Source organism: Pecten maximus, chromosome 1, assembly GCF_902652985.1.
Source record: "Pecten maximus chromosome 1, xPecMax1.1, whole genome shotgun sequence".
NCBI lineage: Eukaryota > Metazoa > Mollusca > Bivalvia > Pectinida > Pectinidae > Pecten > Pecten maximus.
In genome coordinates, this window is record NC_047015.1 from 42,425,551 (window position 1) to 42,447,330 (window position 21,780).

The 21,780-nt window shown below is 35.5% G+C and overlaps 3 protein-coding genes across 3 annotated transcripts; 1 reads left to right on the forward strand and 2 right to left on the reverse strand.

The window, feature by feature from the left end:
• Positions 1-611: 611 nt before the first annotated feature.
• Positions 612-8,056, reverse strand: LOC117334189 (28 kDa heat- and acid-stable phosphoprotein-like). The gene is given in 7 exon segments (XM_033893677.1): positions 612-2,478; positions 3,223-3,377; positions 5,231-5,265; positions 5,267-5,356; positions 5,851-5,949; positions 6,331-6,467; positions 7,938-8,056. Coding segments are annotated over 7 exon segments (558 nt in total). The 5' UTR covers positions 7,948-8,056; the 3' UTR covers positions 612-2,446.
• Positions 8,057-8,115: 59 nt separating this feature from the next.
• Positions 8,116-13,012, forward strand: LOC117334198 (protein BUD31 homolog). Its single transcript, XM_033893686.1, has 4 exons — positions 8,116-8,306; positions 11,025-11,147; positions 11,512-11,678; positions 11,832-13,012. The coding sequence occupies exons 1-4, from the start codon at positions 8,213-8,215 to the stop codon at positions 11,880-11,882; spliced, it is 435 nt and encodes a 144-aa protein (XP_033749577.1). The 5' UTR covers positions 8,116-8,212; the 3' UTR covers positions 11,883-13,012.
• Positions 13,013-18,131: 5,119 nt separating this feature from the next.
• On the reverse strand, positions 18,132-18,963 carry LOC117334209 (acetylcholine receptor subunit delta-like). Its single transcript, XM_033893697.1, has one exon. It carries the CDS (start codon positions 18,808-18,810, stop codon positions 18,298-18,300), a length of 513 nt encoding a protein of 170 aa, XP_033749588.1. The 5' UTR covers positions 18,811-18,963; the 3' UTR covers positions 18,132-18,297.
• Positions 18,964-21,780: the final 2,817 nt, after the last annotated feature.

The window sequence follows — 21,780 nt, forward strand, 5'->3', positions numbered from 1 at the left end:
TTGGGTCTATAGCTGGGATGAAGGGCTACCATTTTTTTAAATGAATGACCTTTACCTACATTCAAGGTAACTGATCAAACAGGCCAAAATCTTTGTCAATGAATTCTTTTCAGTAACCAGGAAGCTCTGAGACCAGATATTGGACATGTACAAATGTAGCATGGTGGGATGAATAAACCCAGATCAACTTCAAATTCGAATTTATAGAAACAGATTAGCAATACAGGCCCATTAGAACTCTTGTATGTACAGCTTTATAGAAGCTGTTCAAAGTGAAAAATGTTGAGAAAGGCTATTTCAGTAATATGCATCCAACAGAAGGATACCAGAAATAAAGAAAATGTATGCATGGTGGGTGCTGGAAAAATATAACTTATTGTATGGTTTGAAATAAATCACTTTCATGTATTGTCTATATTTGACCTGGATTCCTCCTTTTTGGTAGATATTCTACTGTAATAGCCCCAACCTGTTTTACACAAGTGACATTTTTAGTAAATTCATCTTTTTTCACTACATGTATCATATAGTAGATTATAATACATACAAGTCATTATTTTGTTTAATATATAACAAGCTTGTACTGCAAAAAAAAATGCATAATAACAAAACAAACTTGAGATATTTTATTTAATATAGCACTTAATCACCATGGTAATAGTAATCCTATTTTCACAAAATACAATAAACATGATTTATAAAGGTACATGTAATTGAATAATGCAGTTCACCTTGTTAAATGCATGTGACAATGCACTTCATTTGAGTAAAGTAATTCCAATCCAACACTTTAATAAACATATCTTTTCAGCACTTTAGACATATATTGTTCTGGATACAAAACTGATCCAAATATATGAAGACTTCAGTATTATTGCATTCATTCTCAGTACAACTATGACATCTGTTTCAATACTTTATGCTTGCAATAAACAAATGTGTTTTCAGTTATTTCAAAATAAAAAGTGTTCCTTTCTACTTTATTAATAATTCAATGGAATTTATCTTTCAGTAAATTAAAGAGTTTAAGCCTTGCATTAGTAGACAGTTTGGCTTTGCTGTAAATACACTTTGAGAAAATTATATTGTAATCTACGAGTTCATGGTTCAACGTAATGAGGATATTCCATTTTTCAATGATGATTCCCCAGTTATTTTTGGGTGTTATGCCCATCATGATTGTGGTGATACATGTACAGATAAATTTACTGGGACACATTATTCATTTTTCTCTTGACAACATGAATGTGCTTTCCAAAGTCGATCTGGAGTTCAGATTTATTTTTAGAACCAACAACTAGAAAAAAGCAACTTACAATACTTCACTAATTGACTGTTAAAATGGATCTCCTTGTTTTGAAACAGTAGATGACTTGACTGGTTACTTTATCAATTGTCTTAATGTTAAAAGAAAATCACTTCCACTTCATAATCCAATCCCAATGACAATGTTGCTTTTCAGGTCGACAAATTCTTGGATATAGATCACATTATTCTGATCAGAGAAAACAGCATATGCATAAATCTCGCAGGAAGTCATTCAGTTCAACCTGAAGACATTTTCTATTCCACAGGCAGAACTATGTTAGTTAGATTGCATAGTTGTCCCATACCTGCAGCAATACACATACCATGTAAAAGACTATTGTGATAGAACGTTACACTGCATCTACTAAACTGGAATTGCCATATGATACAAAGTGGGTATTGGAGGGTATTACAAGCTAAGGCAAAAAGCTGTACCGTTGGTGGAAAAGTTTCATATGTATTTGTTTATTTACCTTCCGATATAACCAAGTACTACATATTTTCAATAAATTGCCAACTCGCATAGAGATATCATGACAAAATTGGCAGTGACATTTGAATTAAAGAAATCATTTTTTTTTTTAGTCTTAGGAAAATTTACCAGGTATTGAAATTTTAGAGATATATACAAGATATGATAATATGAAAGTGTAAACATTTGCAAAAAAAAAAATAATGATAATAACATCTCTGATCTGCCTAAACATTACACTCCCTTGATGGAGAAGAAGTTCTATCAGTGTTACAGAACCTAATGTACAACAGGGATCATCATTTATGCCACCAAATCAGACATTAAAATACATTTGCAAATATTACAAAAAGTAAATTGTCATACAGTGGTAAATATTAATTAAATTCATCATTACATAAGTACAGTAAATCTAGATATTGTAATTGTCTACCATGTGTACATTTCAAGAAATTTTGGGTAACAATGAAAAAGATTTTAATACAGAAAACAAAACAACCAACTGAAGGAAGCTGTTAGCAGTGGGTCTGGGTTTATCTAGCATGCCTTGGAAGGCGGTCTTGGACCTCACCTCCACCATCTGTCACCTCAGTATCGCTGTTTCCCCAAATGTTCTTCAACATATTCAGTCAATTAAATTACATAAATCGTCTATTCGTAGCGACATCAGGATTTTTTCTTGGATGCTGCTTCTTTTGCTGAAATATATAGAACAAAACCTTTAATTTTGGAAAAGTTGAAAAATGTAATGATAACATTGAAATTCATGTCAGAATTCTGTATTAAATATTTCAAAACTTCATTGTTATGCTTATGTTGATCAGATAATTAAGGACTGGAGTTGTTTAGCAGCTATTTCAAAGGGGCATGTTACATCTCTGACAAAAGAGAAATTCTGATTTTGACACAATAGGATGTTGCATATATATATTTATTAAATACAAAAAGTAACGTACCTAACACTATTACCAACTTTCCAAAGTTTGAGCTTATCAGATTTTTTTTAAATTAAAGCAAATAGATTAACTTATCAAATGCATACCAAAGAAAATCTAGTGTACTCTGCCTCTTTATTTGGTATGTAGCTTCCAGTTATGTAGGCAATCAATTTTAGGATGCTGTTGTTAATTTTGTTGGTGTTTATTTATTGGTGTTAATTTGATATCTTTCTACACCATGGGTGCCATTTTTGTGTGACAAGCCATGTATACACTACTGGCAGTGTAGCATCTTTCTAGACTCGTGATATCAAGTAGATAATTAGAGTTGTTTAGTAGGTAATTAAGGATTACAGTTGATTAGCCAATGATTGAGGGTTTGAGTCAATAAGATGACACTGAAGGACTGGAGTTTTAATCACATGATTAAGGATGACATATCTCTGATTCAGCATGTATTTAAGGGATAATGTAGATAGAGATTAACATATTTCTGTTACCTACCTTTTTCACCCTCTAGATCACGTTTCTTAGCTGCCTCCTCTCTCTGTTTGCGGATGATTGCCAGTCTGGCCAGATCAGCCCGCGCCTCCTCTGTCTTACCAGCCAAGTGCTGCTTCTGGTAGTTTTCTCGTGCCTGTTGCTTTTCTATCTCCTCCCTGTAATGTTGTAAAATACAGTCAATGTTAGATTTCTATATCTTTGTAGTGTTGTAAAATACAGTCAATGTTAGATTTCTATATCTTTGTAATGTTGTAAAATAGAGTCGGTGTTAGATTTCTATATCCTCTCTGTAATGTTGTAAAATAGAGTCAATGTTAGATTTCTATCTCCTCCCTGTAATGTTGTAAATAGAGTCGGTGTTAGTTTTCCATCTCTGCTCTGTAATGCTGTAAAATAGAGTCAATGTTAGATTTTTATCTCCACTATGTAATGTTATGAAATAGAGTCAATGTTAGATTTCTATATCCTCTCTGTAATGTTGTAAAATAGAGTCGGTGTTAGATTTCTATATCCTCTCTGTAATTTTGTATAAATAACGTGTCAATTCTTTCTGTTAAAAACTGTTTCCTGTAAAATTGCAAATATGTGTCAACTGGTCAACCCTGTAATATTCTCAGACCTGTATATCCCTGGTATCTGCCTCATGATATGTCTTGTGCAAATGCAACAAAAACTGAGACCAATTCTAGTCTATGTAAATATTAGCTTGTGTAAAGTGTCTGGAATTTTAAGTGTTGTATGTATGATAAAATAGTATGTTATGGATGACACTTTCATTGAGCTTTCATTTTTTTTATATAACAGGTAATACAATGGAGGGTATTAAGGGAATACATGAATCTAAGATTTCCTTTTGAATACAAAATCAAACGAATCTAAGATTTCCTTTTGAATACAAAATCACAAATATGTAAGAACTAAGAATACATATATATATATACAGTAATCCCTCGACCTATCGCCACTCGATAATACCGCCACCCTCGCATACCGCCACCTTGTCCCCTAGAACGGATGTTTGCACTCTTTAATTCCCCCGTTAAGTCCGCCACCCTCGCATACCGCCATCCGCTATAAGGTTTCAAGAACAAATGTGCCGAATCACTGTATATATTTCCCTCGATTTCACCGCCATGTTTTTATCGCCGTGTCTATTTTTAGATACTGGTGCTTCCCCATTCAAGCACAGGTGAAGTTACGCTTCAGTGATTCTATTCGCTGATCGAATATCATCGGTATTGACAAGAGGATTGTTTGTTTTGTAATAAAACAAGTTATGAATTCTACTCACATTGTGTATGTGTAAGACTAACTGTCCGACAATTTGTTGACGCCGATAAACAGACAGAAATTACCGAAGTGCAGACAGAAAGCGACATCATTGACTCCGTTACAAGTTTTGACGACAGTGAAACGGACCTTAACACTGACGATGACGATGACGAACCACAACATATTCCGAGGCAAAAGCCGCTATAGAAACGGTAATGCGATTTCTAGAAACGTCGGACAAAACAACAGAGTTAGAAATAGAATCTTGCAGAATGATTTCAAAAAAAATTATCGGAAATTATCACTGACAATATGCGACAAAAGAATATCAGTGATTTTTTTTCCAAACTACAAAAACAATAGCCATGTTTAGACACTTACTGTTCAGTACCTGAAATTGAAATGTTTGCGTTTTCTGATTTGATCACAATGAAAGACATTGGATTCCTACATTTTTGTTTTTGTCAAATTCGATACTACCGCCACCCTCTTTATACCGCCAATTACAACAAGAACAAAAGGTGGCGGTATAACGAGGGTAGACTGTATATATATATTTTTTACTACAAGTATGATGCATGTGACAACAGACTTCTGTGAAGAAAAAATCAGACACCTGCACACATACTACACTACTTGTTTCTGAAAGTATTAGTTACATGAATTATGAAAAAAAAAAAGATTGTATTGGGTATCCTTAAAATAATGTTTCCAAGAGTGATAGTATTTGACTGACCTTTCTCTCCTTGACAATTCTGTCTTGGTGTTTCGCGGCTTCGTCCGTAACTTTCCTCAGCTGTGACCGATTTGCACGGTTTGGGTTCTCTATTTCAATAAGATGTGATACTCCTTTTGGCTTTGCCTATAAATTATAAGTAAAATTTTGATACACAGTTATTGAGTTAAAATGTTTGGAGCAGTGAAATGTAAAATAAAGTAATGTCCCAACTTTTTCCTCATACAATCAAGGTTATGTTAGAAATTAGCAAAATATAATATCTTTGAATGCATAGCTATATCTGAGGCTGGTTCAAAACCATTTGACAGTGGATACAATGTAGGATGGTAGTTTACATCATTAATCATTATGTCATCGTATGTAAATAAATTTATGACGTGCATATGTAGGCACTTTCACTGAACTCCATTAGATATCATTGGTGGGATTAGTATTGGGCATGGGTTAGTAACGATTAAACATTGAAGTAAAATGCACTCTCCTTCTGAAAACCAAAAAATAATTTTCAAGTTTATTTTGCTTTTTTTAGCATTACTTTAGGGATAGTAATGAGTCTAATGAACTTTTATTACATACATGTTTGATGACCATTTTTCTGAACATCTTTAAGATATTACCAATTCATCGTCAGAGTCTGTCTCCTCAGACTCCGAGTCAGAGGGAGGGAGATCTCCAGGCTGCACTCCATCACCAACACCAACCTCTCCTCTTGCTTTCTACAACAAACATTGTACATAACTTTTAGCTAAAACTATCAAATGTTTGTAAGACATATAAATTTGCCTCAATTCCCACTCTGATGGAAATAGGGCTTAAGGAGGTTCAAAGCTCTAACCTTGATCATAAATGAGAGATTGACAATAAATGTTTCCATCCCAATTACACATCATTCTGTTCACAGTATATTGCTTCTACATCCAACTTAAATGTAGTAAACTGCTATGAGTTTTCATGTTTGTTGTTATTAAAATATATTGTATATATGGATTGTCATTGTTATACTTAATATGTGTAAATTGTCAAGGTAATCTCAAGTTCAGAAATGAAACATTTCGGAGATTTACATTTTCTGTCAAAACCTTATGGAAATGACATACCCGCCATTGCTGCTCACGCTCTGCTTTCTCCATGTCCGAATTAATTTGGTCTTCATTTGTAAAATGTCGTCTCTGACCCTTGAATATACGCTTAGCTCCTCTTCCGCCTCCTCCTCCTCCTCCTCCTCTTGCACCTCCTGAAGAAATAGTTGTTATAGTAATAGTTTACAATGATGCCTTGCGCATGCTGACCCTTAATATAAGTGTGTGTGTGTGAGAAATTGGCAGACTTTGTGTCCAGAATTGGCAGTTCACAGTGCTTTCATCATCATGTAATAAAAAAGATCTGATATAAGGACAAACCCAACACTACCAAAGTAAGGACTAGAATTATACAACCTATAACTTTATGTAAAAAGGACTTTGTTTGACTAGAATTTGTTTTTTTATATAAGTAAGTCAACCATATTAAGCTTCTATAAGATACTAATGACTAACATAGTGAAACAAAGGGAGGTAACTTTGACAGATCAGAAGCGGTCTTTATGACCTTGCAATTGAGTATGCCACTAACTTTATTAAAATCATTTAACATAAGTTCAATCCCATTTCAATAAAACATACAAAAAGTCTGAAATTTTGATGTTTTATTTAAGTCACACCGAGCCATTAAAAACCACCCAATGAAATCTTGCAAAATTGACACTGTCTCGACTTTCTAAGGCCTAGCGGAAACATGGGTATTTTTAAGGCCTTGATAATATTGTTGGTCTTATATGTATGTGTAGGGCATATCATATTCAAATAAATTGTACAAAATTTACTTCTGTTACATGTCTCCAGGGTCTGACTGCACAAAGTATGTAAACCTAAAAATAGTACTATATCAACAGGTTGGGGAAAACCAGCAATTTGCATGCATATATATTGCGCAAACTCTGTTATAGTTATTATTCTGAGTATGTCTTTGTCAATTCACTGAAATAGTAAATTTTGCAATATAATATTAAAAGTCAAATTAATTTCATTGATGACAAGGTAACTAATATTTTACTGAACGAAATTTACAAGTGTTGGCTGCTTACAAAATTTATGTTACTCTACCTTAAGTATTCATAATGTTTTGGTACTTTCTATTTTTTTGCACAAGCAAATACATTTCACTTTTGAATTTAATTTGAATGATGTTTAATTTCATGGATAAATAAAATATAAATGTGACTTGGACGAAAATGTTTTAAAAGTGATTTTGGCAATTTTTAGTAACAAAGTTTTATCTCGATTAGTGTATAATTGGCAAGCTTGAATATTATACGCAACTTTGTGGTTTTCCCCAGCCAGGTTAAATAACGTCTAATTATAGACATACAATGATAAAAATAGTAAACACTTTATATAAAGAAAATTGAATGGTTCCCCGTTTAATGTAACATATATACGATAATAACTAATAATTTATGTAATCATTTATATAACCAGTATGACTGAGGCGTATTAAAACCAGTATACAATACATTGTAGTATATTATGTACTACAGTGAGTAGAGTAACAACGTGTGGGAGTCAAAAGGTTTGCCACATGTGTTTTTGCTAATGAACACATTTGATGTGAAAGGTGTGGGGTATTTCTTTTTAACAGACAGAAAATACAGTGAATTATCGACTACCTCTTGGCATTATTTCCGTAGGAACTGATCAACTCAACAAAGAACCTTCTCAGGATTTTGGCTCCTTCACAGACCTCGGCTGGTGTTTTACAAACCGGAAGTGCAACCGACTCTGTCCCCAATAATACAGTCGTAATCTTTCGGGCATGAAAAAACGAAGTTGTGAGCGAGAAGTGTTAACTCATCGTGTTCACCGTGTTGACCCGACGTTTCCCGAGGATAACACCAGTGAACTGAATAGCGCACAGTGGTAGTGTCTACATCGTAATAACACCATGCCGAAAGTAAAAAGAAGTAGGAAACCTCCCCCAGAGGGATGGGAGCTTATAGAACCAACAATTGACGAACTCGATCAGAAAATGCGGGAAGGTAAAAAGTGAATGACAATCGTTCTCATTATGAGCCTGAGTAAAGAAACGATCTGACGATTTTGTCGTATTTTTGGTTTTTAGAGATATTTCTATATCCAAAGTCATCAAAATAGAGCAAGGTTTACAATTATTTATAATTAAACAGTAAACGCTTATACACTATATTACACAACAACTCGCAAAAAAAAAAAATGTAAATACGGGTTGACTTGTAGGATGGTCCACAGGGGCATGTCTTAGTCTTTATATTAAAAAAAGAGCCAGAAAGTATTCTGGCTATTTTTTTTTTATATAAGACTAGACATACCCCTGTGGATGGTCCGAAAGGTTTTGACCGTCTACAATCAAGACTCACCATCTGATAATAATTCCTGATTCGCTATGAACATAACAATAAATAGTAGGCGATGGAGAGTCAGCAGAACCCTGTGCAAGTTGTAGGACTCCTACCACAGGAACCACAATAGGTAATTCAGGCTGATCTCAAACTGGTCAGAACAATAGATTAGGCCACTCCCACTGGTCTTAATTGGCTTGGGTTAAGCAGAGATGTATATATCAAAATGAATGGTACATGATTTGGTACATGACATGTAAAATTTGGTCAAAAAGTAAGTATATGCACAGTGATACAAAGTCAAAGCACCGAAGCCAGACCACCAGTGGGAGGGGATAAACTGGACATAGTGACATCACTAATCACTGTATGAAGGAGCAAATGTGTTTAGCATGTTCATAAGTCTTAATTATATATATATGTATACATTGATTTTGACAAATACTGTACCTGCTGACCCCATTGCCTGGTCGTAAGAGGTGATCATATCGTTTCACTTCTTTCTATAGCACTTCCTAATGTCTCCCTAGCGTGAGACTGAGTGTTGACCCCTGTGCAGAAGGCTATGGATTATGTCCCCTGGCCGAGAAATAACCAGCCTATACAAATTGTAGTTGCTACTCCTGCTTATAATGCTCAGCATTTATTGGAGTGGGACAACTGGTGCACCCTATGTCAGAATAATGAGACTGAGTGGGGTGTTCTACTGAGTGTCTTTGGCAGTGTGCTTTATTGAGGTAAATCTTCAAAATCAGCATCAGTTCTGCGCTGTCACAAGGAAACAAAAAAGAACACATATTCACCACATTCATTGATCTCACACAAGAACAGCCATCCTAAAACAATGCTAAACTAAACCAGTTCACAAAATTGGGTAATTTCATTCAAAGTGTCACCAGATTTTATCTGGCGAAGTTTTTCAAACTTTAAACTGACACCCATATATAACATCAGAATAGTCTAGTTATTTTACAAGCACTTATATCACAGATTGATGATTTTCCTATAGTTGGGTACAGTCGAGAAAATTTCAGCATACAAAAGTGTCTATATATTTAGTAAACAGAAAATCAAATTATCTAGATCTATACATTAAAAAAAAAGACATAGTCATTATAACAAGTTAAGTGGCCCCCTTGTGCTCCTCTGGGATGTTTTCCTTTTCCAAACCAGGTAGATTAATAGAATCTTTCACCCCTTTTGGGGTGAGATAGGGGAATCTCAACCCGAGGGGGAGATTGTTAAATTCCCAAACACAAGGCTTGTGACTTGCTAGTGTTTGGGAACTTAACAATCTCCCCCTGAGGGTTGAGATCCCCCTATCTCATCCCAAAAAGGGGTTAATGATTATTTTTCTCTTACTCATTTGTTCTTTTTGAATGTCAGATATCGGTATTATTAACAAAACAAATTAAAATAAGTATTAATTATCAGAGTTAACTGAGTGTTTGGTGTTCTTTTTGACAAGCTTATAGGAATTGGTTTGTATGAAATCAACATGTACATCGTAAGGTGTAAAGCGTCTGCTGCAGCCTTATCACAACAGTCATCCGCCGTCCACATGTTGTTGTTTCTATACGTTTGGATTTGGTTCACACTACGATTGGAAAACAGAGTAAGAGAAAGATAATCATTCACCCCTTTTTGGGATAAGATAGGGGGATCTCAACCCCAGGGATGTTGATTTCATACAAAATATAAATTTCAGATTAGCTTGTCAAAAGGAACACCAAACACTCGGTTAACTCTGATGATTAATACTTATTTTTAAATTTCCTGTGTGAATGATATTGATATTTAATATTCAAACGTTCCGGGTCAGGTCATAGTGATGTCACTCTATCGAGATCAAGAGCACATTCCAAGAGCATGTGTAGCTTGTCTTTTTCCTAGGGCGAGATCAGAAAATCTCACTCCTGTAAAACTGCGGATATCCCTGTCCAGGGTAAGAGAAAAATGTATCTAGGCCACCTCGACCACCATCTTCATTATCTTTAATAACATAAAGAGAGACATTTCATTTGATGATCATATTGATATCGAACATTTTTTCGATACAGTAATAATTAGAATGGTCTAAGGACTGAACCTTGTAAACACCAGCTCATATATATACGGTATGCTTAATAGTTGAACTAAACCATAGAAATGACAATGAAGGTCATGACCCATGCTGTTCATAAGTAGCCAATTTAAACAAGTACATTACTAGGTATATTACTGTGAAAGAGCAGAAATGAAACCAAATAATGTACATGTATCCAGGTACAAATAAATAAAAAATATTGTATGCTACATGTAAAAACTCTTCCTAATGTATGAATTGTCCAGTTATATCATGAATAATTTTTTGAACATCTTTTTATTTTCCAATTACAGCTGAAACTGATCCACATGAGGGCAAAAGAAAGGTGGAAGGATTGTGGCCTATATTCCGTCTCCACCACCAAAAGTCACGCTATATCTATGACTTGTTCTACAGGAGGAAAGCCATTAGCAGAGGTAGTTTATAGCTATCTATATGTAAAGAATTATTAACTGATCTCGGAAATAATCTTTATCTTTCTTTTCTGATAACAATTTCAATACATTATACACATGATTATTTTCAATGAAGTAAACATTGCACACAAAATATCTTTTCAGTGCTTCATCTGAAAATTTCTTTTAATACTTTCCCTGAATTTGGACTTTTTAGTGACAAAAATTAGGGCACGTTTTTCTATTATGCATCCTTCACAGCACATGGTATTACAGAATAGGTGCAATGTGCTTCATTGATATATATATTTTGACATCAACATGAACATCACAAAAAAGGCAACTGTTGTGACATTGTTAACTATTTATTTGTATTATACTTCAGAGCTGTACGAGTACTGCCTTAAAGAAAATATTGCTGATAAAAATCTCATTGCAAAATGGAAAAAGCAAGGCTATGAGAATCTCTGTTGTTTGCGGTGTATTCAAACCAGGAACACAAACTTCAACAGTAATTGTGTCTGTCGAGTACCAAAGGGGAAGCTGGAGGCTGTAAGTAATGTCATACTTTTGTTTCTTGGTTACTTTTAAACTACAGATAAACTGCTTATACTGTAGCGGTATCTTAAAATGTGATTTCAATTTTCATGTTATCAGGTCATCAACATACATGCAGACTGAAGTTTTATTTTCCTTTTTTTTCAGGGTAAAATTGTGGAGTGTGTGAACTGTGGATGTCGGGGCTGTTCTGGATGATGGAGGGACAAAGTTCTACCTTTGAGTTTTCCAAGTAGGGCAAAAAGACCCTCAATATATTCACTCTTTCAGTTAGCAGACTAATGACTTTGAAATGAAGATAAAGGTCATTAAGGTCATTGTTCATGTGGAGCCCACTTGTGGTGGCTGGAAAGCATTTTACATTGATTTCAATGCTGCATACAACAGATATCCAGTTTTGTCCTTGATTGCTATCAAAATCTTCATCCATCATTAAAACATACTGTTCATGCTTTTGAAGATCTGTTAATCAAGAAGACACAATCATGTATACAAACAACTTAAAAGCTTTCAATATTCAAAACAATAAAAGAGATCACTCCTGATTTTTTCTAGCCCCCAAAAAATTCTGACACATAATGATTTTTTTTTTGAAAAAAAGATGCAGTTTTCTGAAAGTTTAGTTCAAAACTTGGCAGATTGATCTTTTTAAAATTACTGGTACATGTCGTTTTGTTTTCACTAAATCATTATTGACAATTTGACATTTTAACTAATTTGCTCTGTACAAAGTTTTAGTTGTGAATTAAATCATTTTCTGCTCCTTGGATTTAACAACATACTAGGTTTCCATGAGCGAACTGTAGGTTACAGTATCAATCTTGTATGTACTGTAAATTGCTGTTGTATGCATATATGTATTCATCGAAAGTCAGTTAGAGGGTAGCTTGTTCATTATGTTTGATCTCGTGAGAACCCAAACATTTTTATCTTCCAAAATTTTCCTCATTTTGATATCTGTTTAGTTGGCATGTTGACTCGAAATCTCATTATTTTACCAATGAGATTATTAAAAAAAACATTCTTTTCTTTATCAGTTCTATTTTCTGGATATCTGTTTTTGACAATTTCCTTGAATCCTTGAAAACAGCGAAAAATGTGCTACTACTGTAATAAATTGTTACTAAAATGACAATTTTTATGAAATCTCTATGTTTTTTTCAGATAATTACGAAATACAGGAATAAACCAGATACAAAATTTGAGTGTTTTTATAAAGATGAAACCGTAATTTTAACTATGAGGTGTGATTGTACTTGGATGTATGCTGATGATACCAATTTACAGGAGTGTGATTAATTATTGTAAATAAATGTTATCATACTGTGTATATATGTGTTTTTGTATATCACTAGGTGGTTTTATTGGGTACATTTGGGGGGGGGGGGGGGGGGTGCTAAATGTGAGCTTATGCCGTGGTGTAGAATCTGCCATCTGACCAGTATTCTGTCTGTCCAACGTCAACTTTTCCTTTAAACATTTAAACAATTCCTTCTCCATAACTAAAAGACCCAGATACCTGATATTGGGCCTGTACCATGCTGGGATAGATGGATGTTTAAATGAATGACCTTGACTTCTTTCAAGGTCACAGATGTCAAAATATGTTTGGTATTTTTAGGTCAACTTACCCAAAGGGTCAGGATGACCTATAGCCATCGTGTTCTGTCTGTCTTCGTACGCAGTGCGTAAGACTTTTTATTTCAAAACCCTACTTCTCCTTAACCTTTGCATGGATTACGTCCAAATTTATTTTGAAGCATCATTGGGGGATAGCGATCATATTTTATATAATTGAGGCTGGTCTGACCCCTAGGGACAGAGGGGCGGGGCCCAAAAAGGCTGAAATTTTGCTTCAGAATCCTACTCCTCCTTAACCCTTTGGTGGATTTCATCCAAATTTTGTCCGAAACATTGTTGGGGGGAGGGACTATAATTTATATAAATGAGACTGGTGTGACCCCAGGAGACGGAGGGGCGGGACCCCAAAAGGGGGACCTTTGGTGAATTTTTGTTTAAAAACCCTAATCAATCTTAACCCTTGGGTGGATTACAACCAAATTTGATGTGAAACATCATTGGGTGAGGGCAATCATATTTTATATGAATGAGGCTGGTATGACCCCCTAGGGCCAGAGTGGCAGGGCTCAAAAAGGGGAACTTAGGTGACTTTTTGTTCTAAAATCCTACTCCTCCTTAACCCTTTGGTGGATTACAACCAAATTTGGTATAAAACATCATTTGGGGAGGGCAATCAAATTTTATTTAAATGAGGCTGGTGTGACCCCTGGGGCTTGAGGGGTGGGGCCCCAAAAGGGGAACTTTGGTGAATGTTTACTTTAAAACCCTACTCCATAACCAAATTTAATATGAAACCTCATTGAAGGAGGGAAATCATATTTTATATAAATGAGTCTAGTGTGACCAATATGGCCCTATTGGTTGGGCCTCAAAAGAGGAAATTTGCTGTGATTTTGCTTTTAAATGCTACTCCTCCTAAATTGTTAAGTGGATTACAACCAAATTTTGTGTGAAATGTCATAAGGGGATGGTAATCATATTTTATATAAATGAGGCCCCAAGGGGTACTTAGCTGATATTTTGCATTAAAACGCTACCCCTGCTTAATTTCTTAATGGATTACAACCAAATTTGATTTGAAATATCATAAGGGACGGCAATCATAATTTATATAAACGAGTCGGGTCCGACACCTGGGGAAAGAATGGCGGGGCCCCCAAAAGGAGAACTTAGGTTAAATATTACTTTAAAACGCTACTCCTAATTGATTACAACCATTTTTAGTGTGAAACATCATTGGGGAAGGACAATCCTAATTTATATAAATGAGGCTGGTCCGGACCATGGGGACATAAACTTAGGTGAAATTTTGCTTTAAGATGCTAATCTTCTTTATGCCAAAATGGATAAAAACCAAATTTGATCTGAAACATAACTGTCTGCAAACAGACAATTTATGGTAATGATGCTGGATTGAGGGGTGTGTCCCTGCTGTAAGTGTTTGAAAGATGACCGTTTAGGCCCATGTGCCTCTTGTTTTCTAAATATGCAAGAGAGCCAGATTCATGGTATGGGCTAGCTGTGATATGGCTCTGAGTTTGGTCGTCAGAGCGTATAGAGTAGGCAGGGTATTGATATTTGTTCGGGGTTTGTGACATTAGTATGCTGAGGAAGGAAACTTTTTTTTTCGAAATCAGTACACTTGGGGTCTACTGTCACATTGGAATGAAGCATCAACATTAATGACAACGATCAGTTTAAAAGTATCATCGGTAGGTGAAGGATACAGGCCCATTTGACCTCTTGTATGTACTGGTGCTGTTTTCTGGAGCTATAAGATAATTAAAAACAAAACAAAAAACATCCTGCTACACTCACAATGGCGCGTTGTTTGTCATGTACAATGGTGTTGATGCTTATTCAGTGGACTTTGCTTGGAACCATCCTCCGTACATGGGATTCATGAAAGTCATCAATTTTGACGTACATTTCAAGAAACATTGCAGATGGCGCGATGGATTTTGTTTTCTTAAAAACTTACATATGCTTGCAAGTATGAGAAAAATAATCAAACATGGATCTGTTTCGCGAACAAGTATATCTGATGCCTTGTGCGCAGGGACATGTCTTTGTCTTTATATATAGGTATTTCTGATTATTTTCATATATAAGACTAGACATGCCCCTGTGCCTCGTGTAAGAGTTTGGCTGACCAGCTGACTGGCCAGAATTCTTACACTCAGGTCCCTGTCCACGGAACAGAGTAGACCCATGTTAGATTATATTATATTATTCTCGGATGTTGACAATTTGATCACGAACACGTCAATTAAAATTCGGTCAAGTTACGGCAATTTTCATCGGCGAATTATACATTCGTTCATCATTGAACCACAAAAGGAATGAATTTAAATTTGTATGCAAACTTAAGTTTGCCAAAAATAGTATTTTGGGTAAAAACCTCAAATAGGGCCTAGAGAATTTTTTTTAAAATGAAGAAAATACATGGTTGAGAGACATTTTGTCAGAAATTAGGCAGGGTATGAGAGAAAAAGATTCTTTCATTATGTGTGTATGTAGGATAGGGATATTCCACCCTCAGGGTCACAAAATGTGGTAAAAAACCTCGACAAGCCTCGCGTTTCACCTTATTTCGGTTTGATGAATGATCGAGTCTTATAATCTTTACTTATTAGTCTTGCACATTTGAGGGCGTAATGGGAACAATGCGTTTCACTGACTGGACCAGTTCGGAGATTCCTAAACTGTAATGTCTCATATAGCGCGCAAAACACTTCATCTACAGGAGAGACGTATTGATTAACAGTACCATTTTAACTTATATTGATGTTAAAAAGTGGCACCATTTTGATGGTTTTTATTTAAATAACATCACGTGCTAACGATCGAAAACCATTACGGATTGTAAAATATAGAACACTTATGTTCTATTGGCATACCAATCTGCAGGAGCAATGATAAAAACGTCCAATTAATTGTCATATATCTTTCTTTCAGTTTTGTTACGGCGATGTTTGTCTCTATTATTCTAATATGTGAATGTGAGTATCATATATCCTCTTCCAAATGGACATTTAAGTCATAATGATACTTAACGTTTAAACGTAACCACTCTGATGTAACGTTTTTGAAAAAAAATCTATGTGGTGTTATACTTATCGCCATACACCCGATAAAAACATACAAACGATATTTACCGTATACAGGAAGGATGCTAGAAACGTCAAAACACCACAGCAGGTCAACATACATAGAGGCATAACGATATTATATATACACAATACTTAGTTAGAAAATTATTTTCGAGATTGTTCATAGTTCGAGAAAGTAAATCAAACGCAATCGAAGTCAGCGTTTAGTTTTTGTTGTTGGAAGTCGGCGTTTAGTTTTTGTTGTTGGAAGTCGGCGTTTAGTTTTTGTTGTTGGAAGTCGGCGTTTAGTTTTGTTGTTGGAAGTCGGCGTTTAGTTTTTGTTGTTGGAAGTCGGCGTTTAGTTTTTGTTGTTGGAAGTCGGCGTTTAGTTTTTGTTGTTGGAAGTCGGCGTTTAGTTTTTGTTGTTGGAAGTCGGCGTTCAGTTTTTGTTGTTGGAAGTCGGCGTTCAGTTTTTGTTGTTGGAAGTCGGCGTTCAGTTTTTGTCGTTGGAAGTCGGCGTTCAGTTTTTGTTGTTGGAAGTCGGCGTTCAGTTTTTGTTGTTGGAAGTCGGCGTTCAGTTTTTGTTGTTGGAAGTCGGCGTTCAGTTTTTGTTGTTGGAAGTCGGCGTTTAGTTTTTGTTGTTGGAAGTCGGCGTTCAGTTTTTGTTGTTGGAAGTCGGCGTTCAGTTTTTGTTGTTGGAAGTCGGCGTTTAGTTTTTGTTGTTGGAAGTCGGCGTTTAGTTTTTGTTGTTGGAAGTCGGCGTTTAGTTTTTGTTGTTGGAAGTCGGCGTTTAGTTTTTGTTGTTGGAAGTCGGCGTTTAGTTTTTGTTGTTGGAAGTCGGCGTTTAGTTTTTGTTGTTGTTTGTTTTAGGTGTTAATCCTTTTACTTGCAAGCTTCCATCAACTCATCCAATTTGTTGTTGTTGTACACTTTCATCTCTTTACTTTGGGCGAACATATTGCATTATAACTGGTGATATAAGAGTTTTAGTCTCTAAATGAAAGTGGCCCAATATCAGAAGGAACTCACAATATATGAATGAAATGTGAACGGCGGCTCCATAACTTAAAACTAAAACTATAGATATGGAATTTATAGTTAGTAATGTAATCATGTACGTCCTTTACTGTGATATATCGGAACATGTATATCAATATCAAAAATAACGTTCCGTAAGAAGTGTATCTATATTACAATCAAAGGCGCTAAAAGCGGCAATGCTGATAGATATATCTTACACCTCAAAACGAGACACGCTGCTTTGACTTTGAGCTCACGTTCACACTTTCAAGTTTGTCATAACTTGATGATACTGGTGTAAAACCACATCCAACGACTTGTATGAACAGTTCGTGGTTGTTTTCCCTGACATATACATTTATACTAAGTATTAAGTATTTCTTACAGACAGAACTGTATTATCTAGGCGTGTTTGATAATTAATTGAACTCTTCTTGAAAGGTTTTCTAGAAAGATAAAATCCTAAAAACTGAACTACAAACTTCACAAATCATACTTGTTGAATTGGATGGAAGCGCACGAAGGGTCTTACTGTGGAACGGAAACCGAGTACCAAGAGAAAACCGCACACGGTACCCTCCTACCTTACTGACATCCCCCATGGAACCGAAGCCGAGTTGAAACAGATCAGCCAATTGCGTTTTCATTGGATGTACTTTTAATTGTAACAAGATCTCGATGGAAAAACTGACGGCCATAAAGTTTACGAGATACGGTTAATATTTCATTTTAATTGTATACATACTGACACGCAAAAAGTATTTAGATAACCTCAAACAAATCATATCACGCAACCTTACTTAAACGAGTCATTATGGGAATTAAATAACTTTCCCGTGCCGTCAGCAACTGCTTGTGGCAAACGTTCGTTTAAAGGTATTTGGCGAAATTCGCCCTGGCTGAGAACATTCGTCGAAGATTCAATGACGATTCATAATGATAGTTAAAGACACAACTGTCTCGACGGTCGACATCACGGTGAAGAATACGAGACATAGTTTGTCCATGGCGTCAGCAACTTCCTTCCAAGTAACTTTCCTTCCGAGAAAGTCGTCGCGCTTGAGACTACCCGCCTCATGTTCGTCGCTCTGAGTCCCCACGTCGGTCGTCGAGTCTTTCTGAGAAGGCTTTTTCATGTTTCCTATCTTTCTGTTCCGTAGAAAGCATGAAGTGAGTTGTTGCATCCTGAACGGTATTCTGCGATCTTCATCATGGTAGATTACCTTTGAAATGACTATACAACAAAGTGCTATGAGACAACTAGTGCACAGTTTGATCAGCAATGAAACACTAAAGACAGCTATTGGTAGGCTCAATGGAGGGATCTTATCTGAGTATACCGACAGATATACGGCGAACGTCAACAGTACTGTAATGGCGTAGGATATCTTCTCCCCTGATTCGGCTGGTATCAGAAACACAAGTAGATTCATGAAGTTCAGGGCGATGATAGGTAGAACGAGTGTAAGAAGAAGGAACGTCGGTCGGCGACTTATTGTGAGGTAGAACTCTACCTTGGAGTGTTGTCCACTATAATCATAATCCACCGAAGTTGACTCAACATTCCAAATCAGATTTGGATAATACGTTTTCATTATGACTCCAAATGAAGAAGTAAGATTGATCTGATCCATACTGGTCAATGGTGCTACTTCTATTTCACATGTGTGGACGTCATTAGGGTAATATAAGATACCAGCATGGCAAACAACATCAAAAATTTTGAAAGTTCGTAAAAGTGCACGTCCATCACGACTATATATAACTTCAACGGAGTCGCTTTGTTTATAAATGCTGGCTTCATCCACGCTGTTACTGAGAAAAACTTTGGGTACCCACACGTGTGACGAAGTGAACACCATCGAATATATACCGTTAGCGGACACAGGATTCCATTGTAAAAGTTCATCGGTCCAGGCGAATGTGAAAATTCCAGACATAGAAAGCTTGCCAGAAACCTCGTCAAATAAATTAATGCTGTGTAGCATGATGTCAACTGTAACATTTACAGATTTGGTTTGGTCTAACACCGGTCTGATGTTGCTGCTATAGTTGAGGATGAGGTTGTTGTACAGATCCATCACCTGGCTGTGTGAAGCTGCAGACACCATAGCTACTATGCCACATATTGCTACCACAACGCGCACCACGCTCATTGACATTTTTACTTTGATGTGTGTGGTCCGAAAAAGGTTAAAATGGCTTATTCCACATCAAAAGTAAACGAATACTGTTTCTATACACCAGTGCTGGATTCGTTTTATATTTCCATACATTCAATGTGGGCATGGACGTACAAAGATCAATTAAACCTTTTAATTCACACTAGAAAAAATCTACACAATCCATTGGATACATGATGTCACGTGATGGTAATTTCTATTTCTATAGTCGGCAGTGTGACAATAAAGATGGCAATACAGCCACCGACATCCCTATGGCGAGCGTCGTTTGGGCACTTTACAAGTCTGATAAAAAAATTTTTTTCATTGCAATCATTTAATGATGTAGAGGAAATTGATTAAATTGAATGTCTGTCTACGGCATTATAGAGAGTCATCAGAAATATGAGTCTCGGATTAGAATTTGACTGGCCTCCTATGTTTCCGTAAGCTGACAGTATTAAAATGACTAATAACAGACGTTTGTGAAGCACCAATGAGTAAGTTTTTACGTCCTATTGGTCTGGGAAACATGGTTGATACATTAACACGATACATGTATTGCGTATATGTTGCCTTTAATTGATACAGTATGATGGAGCAGTATTTATGTTTGTGATATACAATATTCGGATATTCTTGTTAATTTCATCCAAATAGCATACACGCAAATGGTTTTTCGAAAAAAAGCGAAAACATGTTATCTGTGTAGTATCTGAATAAAGTTTCAACAGAATAAGGTATTTTATACCTTGTAAATGGTAATGATAGTGTTATCTGTAGCTCTTGATTTATTTTAAATCTTCGTATGTTATGAATATAGCAAAAAGAATACCAGTTTTATTGAATTTTTATCATCATTGTCTTATTGTTTAAATTGCAGAATCAGAGCCTGATTATTTTCAATGCCTTTGTATCATCAATGTCCTATGGTCAATAATTGGTATTGAGAGCCTGACTATTTTTATAATCATTGTATTGTTGTTTACACTGGTTAATGGGGGTCTGACTATATTTTATTAAATCAACTATTATGAAACAGGTCTTTACTAATGGACTTTAGTAATATTAACATGTTTGAGTTGCCTCTCTTATAACAAAAAAGTCTGTGAATGCATGATTTTTTTTCTCAAAATAAGAAGAATTTATCTATCGATATTATATATTGTTCAAATATGAACAAGATGTCGCTATAAGTAATTTCTGATAAATTCGATACCCACCATTACCTTTATATTCATTATGCAATAACGTAGATCTCTTTCAAAAATACATGTCCCCGTCCCTATTCACGTCCGATCAGAGAATCGAGTCCCGGCTGCCTCGGTGAACTTAATGTGTTACTACTGTGTCACCTAACCACCCAATAATACATCATTGACATGTAAACACAAGTCTTAATTTAATGTAACTCTCTCTGTCACAATCGTATTTTGATGTGTATGTATGTGTATTAATAAAAGACCAACAAAATGAGAAGAAACGTTTAACACAGGTCGAAGTAGTAAGTCTAAAAATAGAACAATAACCTGAAGTATATTGGCAAACGATCAAAATAAAATAAACTCAAGTAGTATCTTCTATTTAACATCAAACTCTGTGTAAAATCGTGATAAAATCAAATAAAACAATAGTAAAATGTGAACATTTACAAAATGAAAAAGCACATGACAGAAAAAAATGTTGTTTCGGAAGATGAAGCAATGTCTAATTAATTCCACGTTCTCAAAATCAGGATTGCAACGTACCATTGGGCGTAAAATCGAGCAACAAAAACCAAATCTTCACATTACACAATTGAATAAAATATTTTCCAATTAATTGAAAACTGCTGAATAATTTTTGCAATCTTTATCTCCCGTGTGTCTTTTGTTGCAATTCTTTGAGATTGCAGGTGGTACACACTGCCGGTGGTCATCGAGGATTATCGTAACGTTGAAGCCAAGTTTAACTTCATTTGAATAGTGACACTGTTCCGAATATCTATACATGTATATTGTGCTTGACATTATTTTTAAGTCGAAAACTTGCAATTCACAAGAAATTGCGTTTTGTTACTTTCTTTGTTAGAATTCTACATTCTTTATGAACACTGCGTTATTGGCAACAACCTATGACTGTAGAATACGTAGTAAATACTGCTAATAAAAGGAAGCACATATATGCTATCACTATTGAACTAGCCCGATTTTACACCAGACATGGTGTCAGGGCCAGAGGAAACTCGGGCTATATCGAACA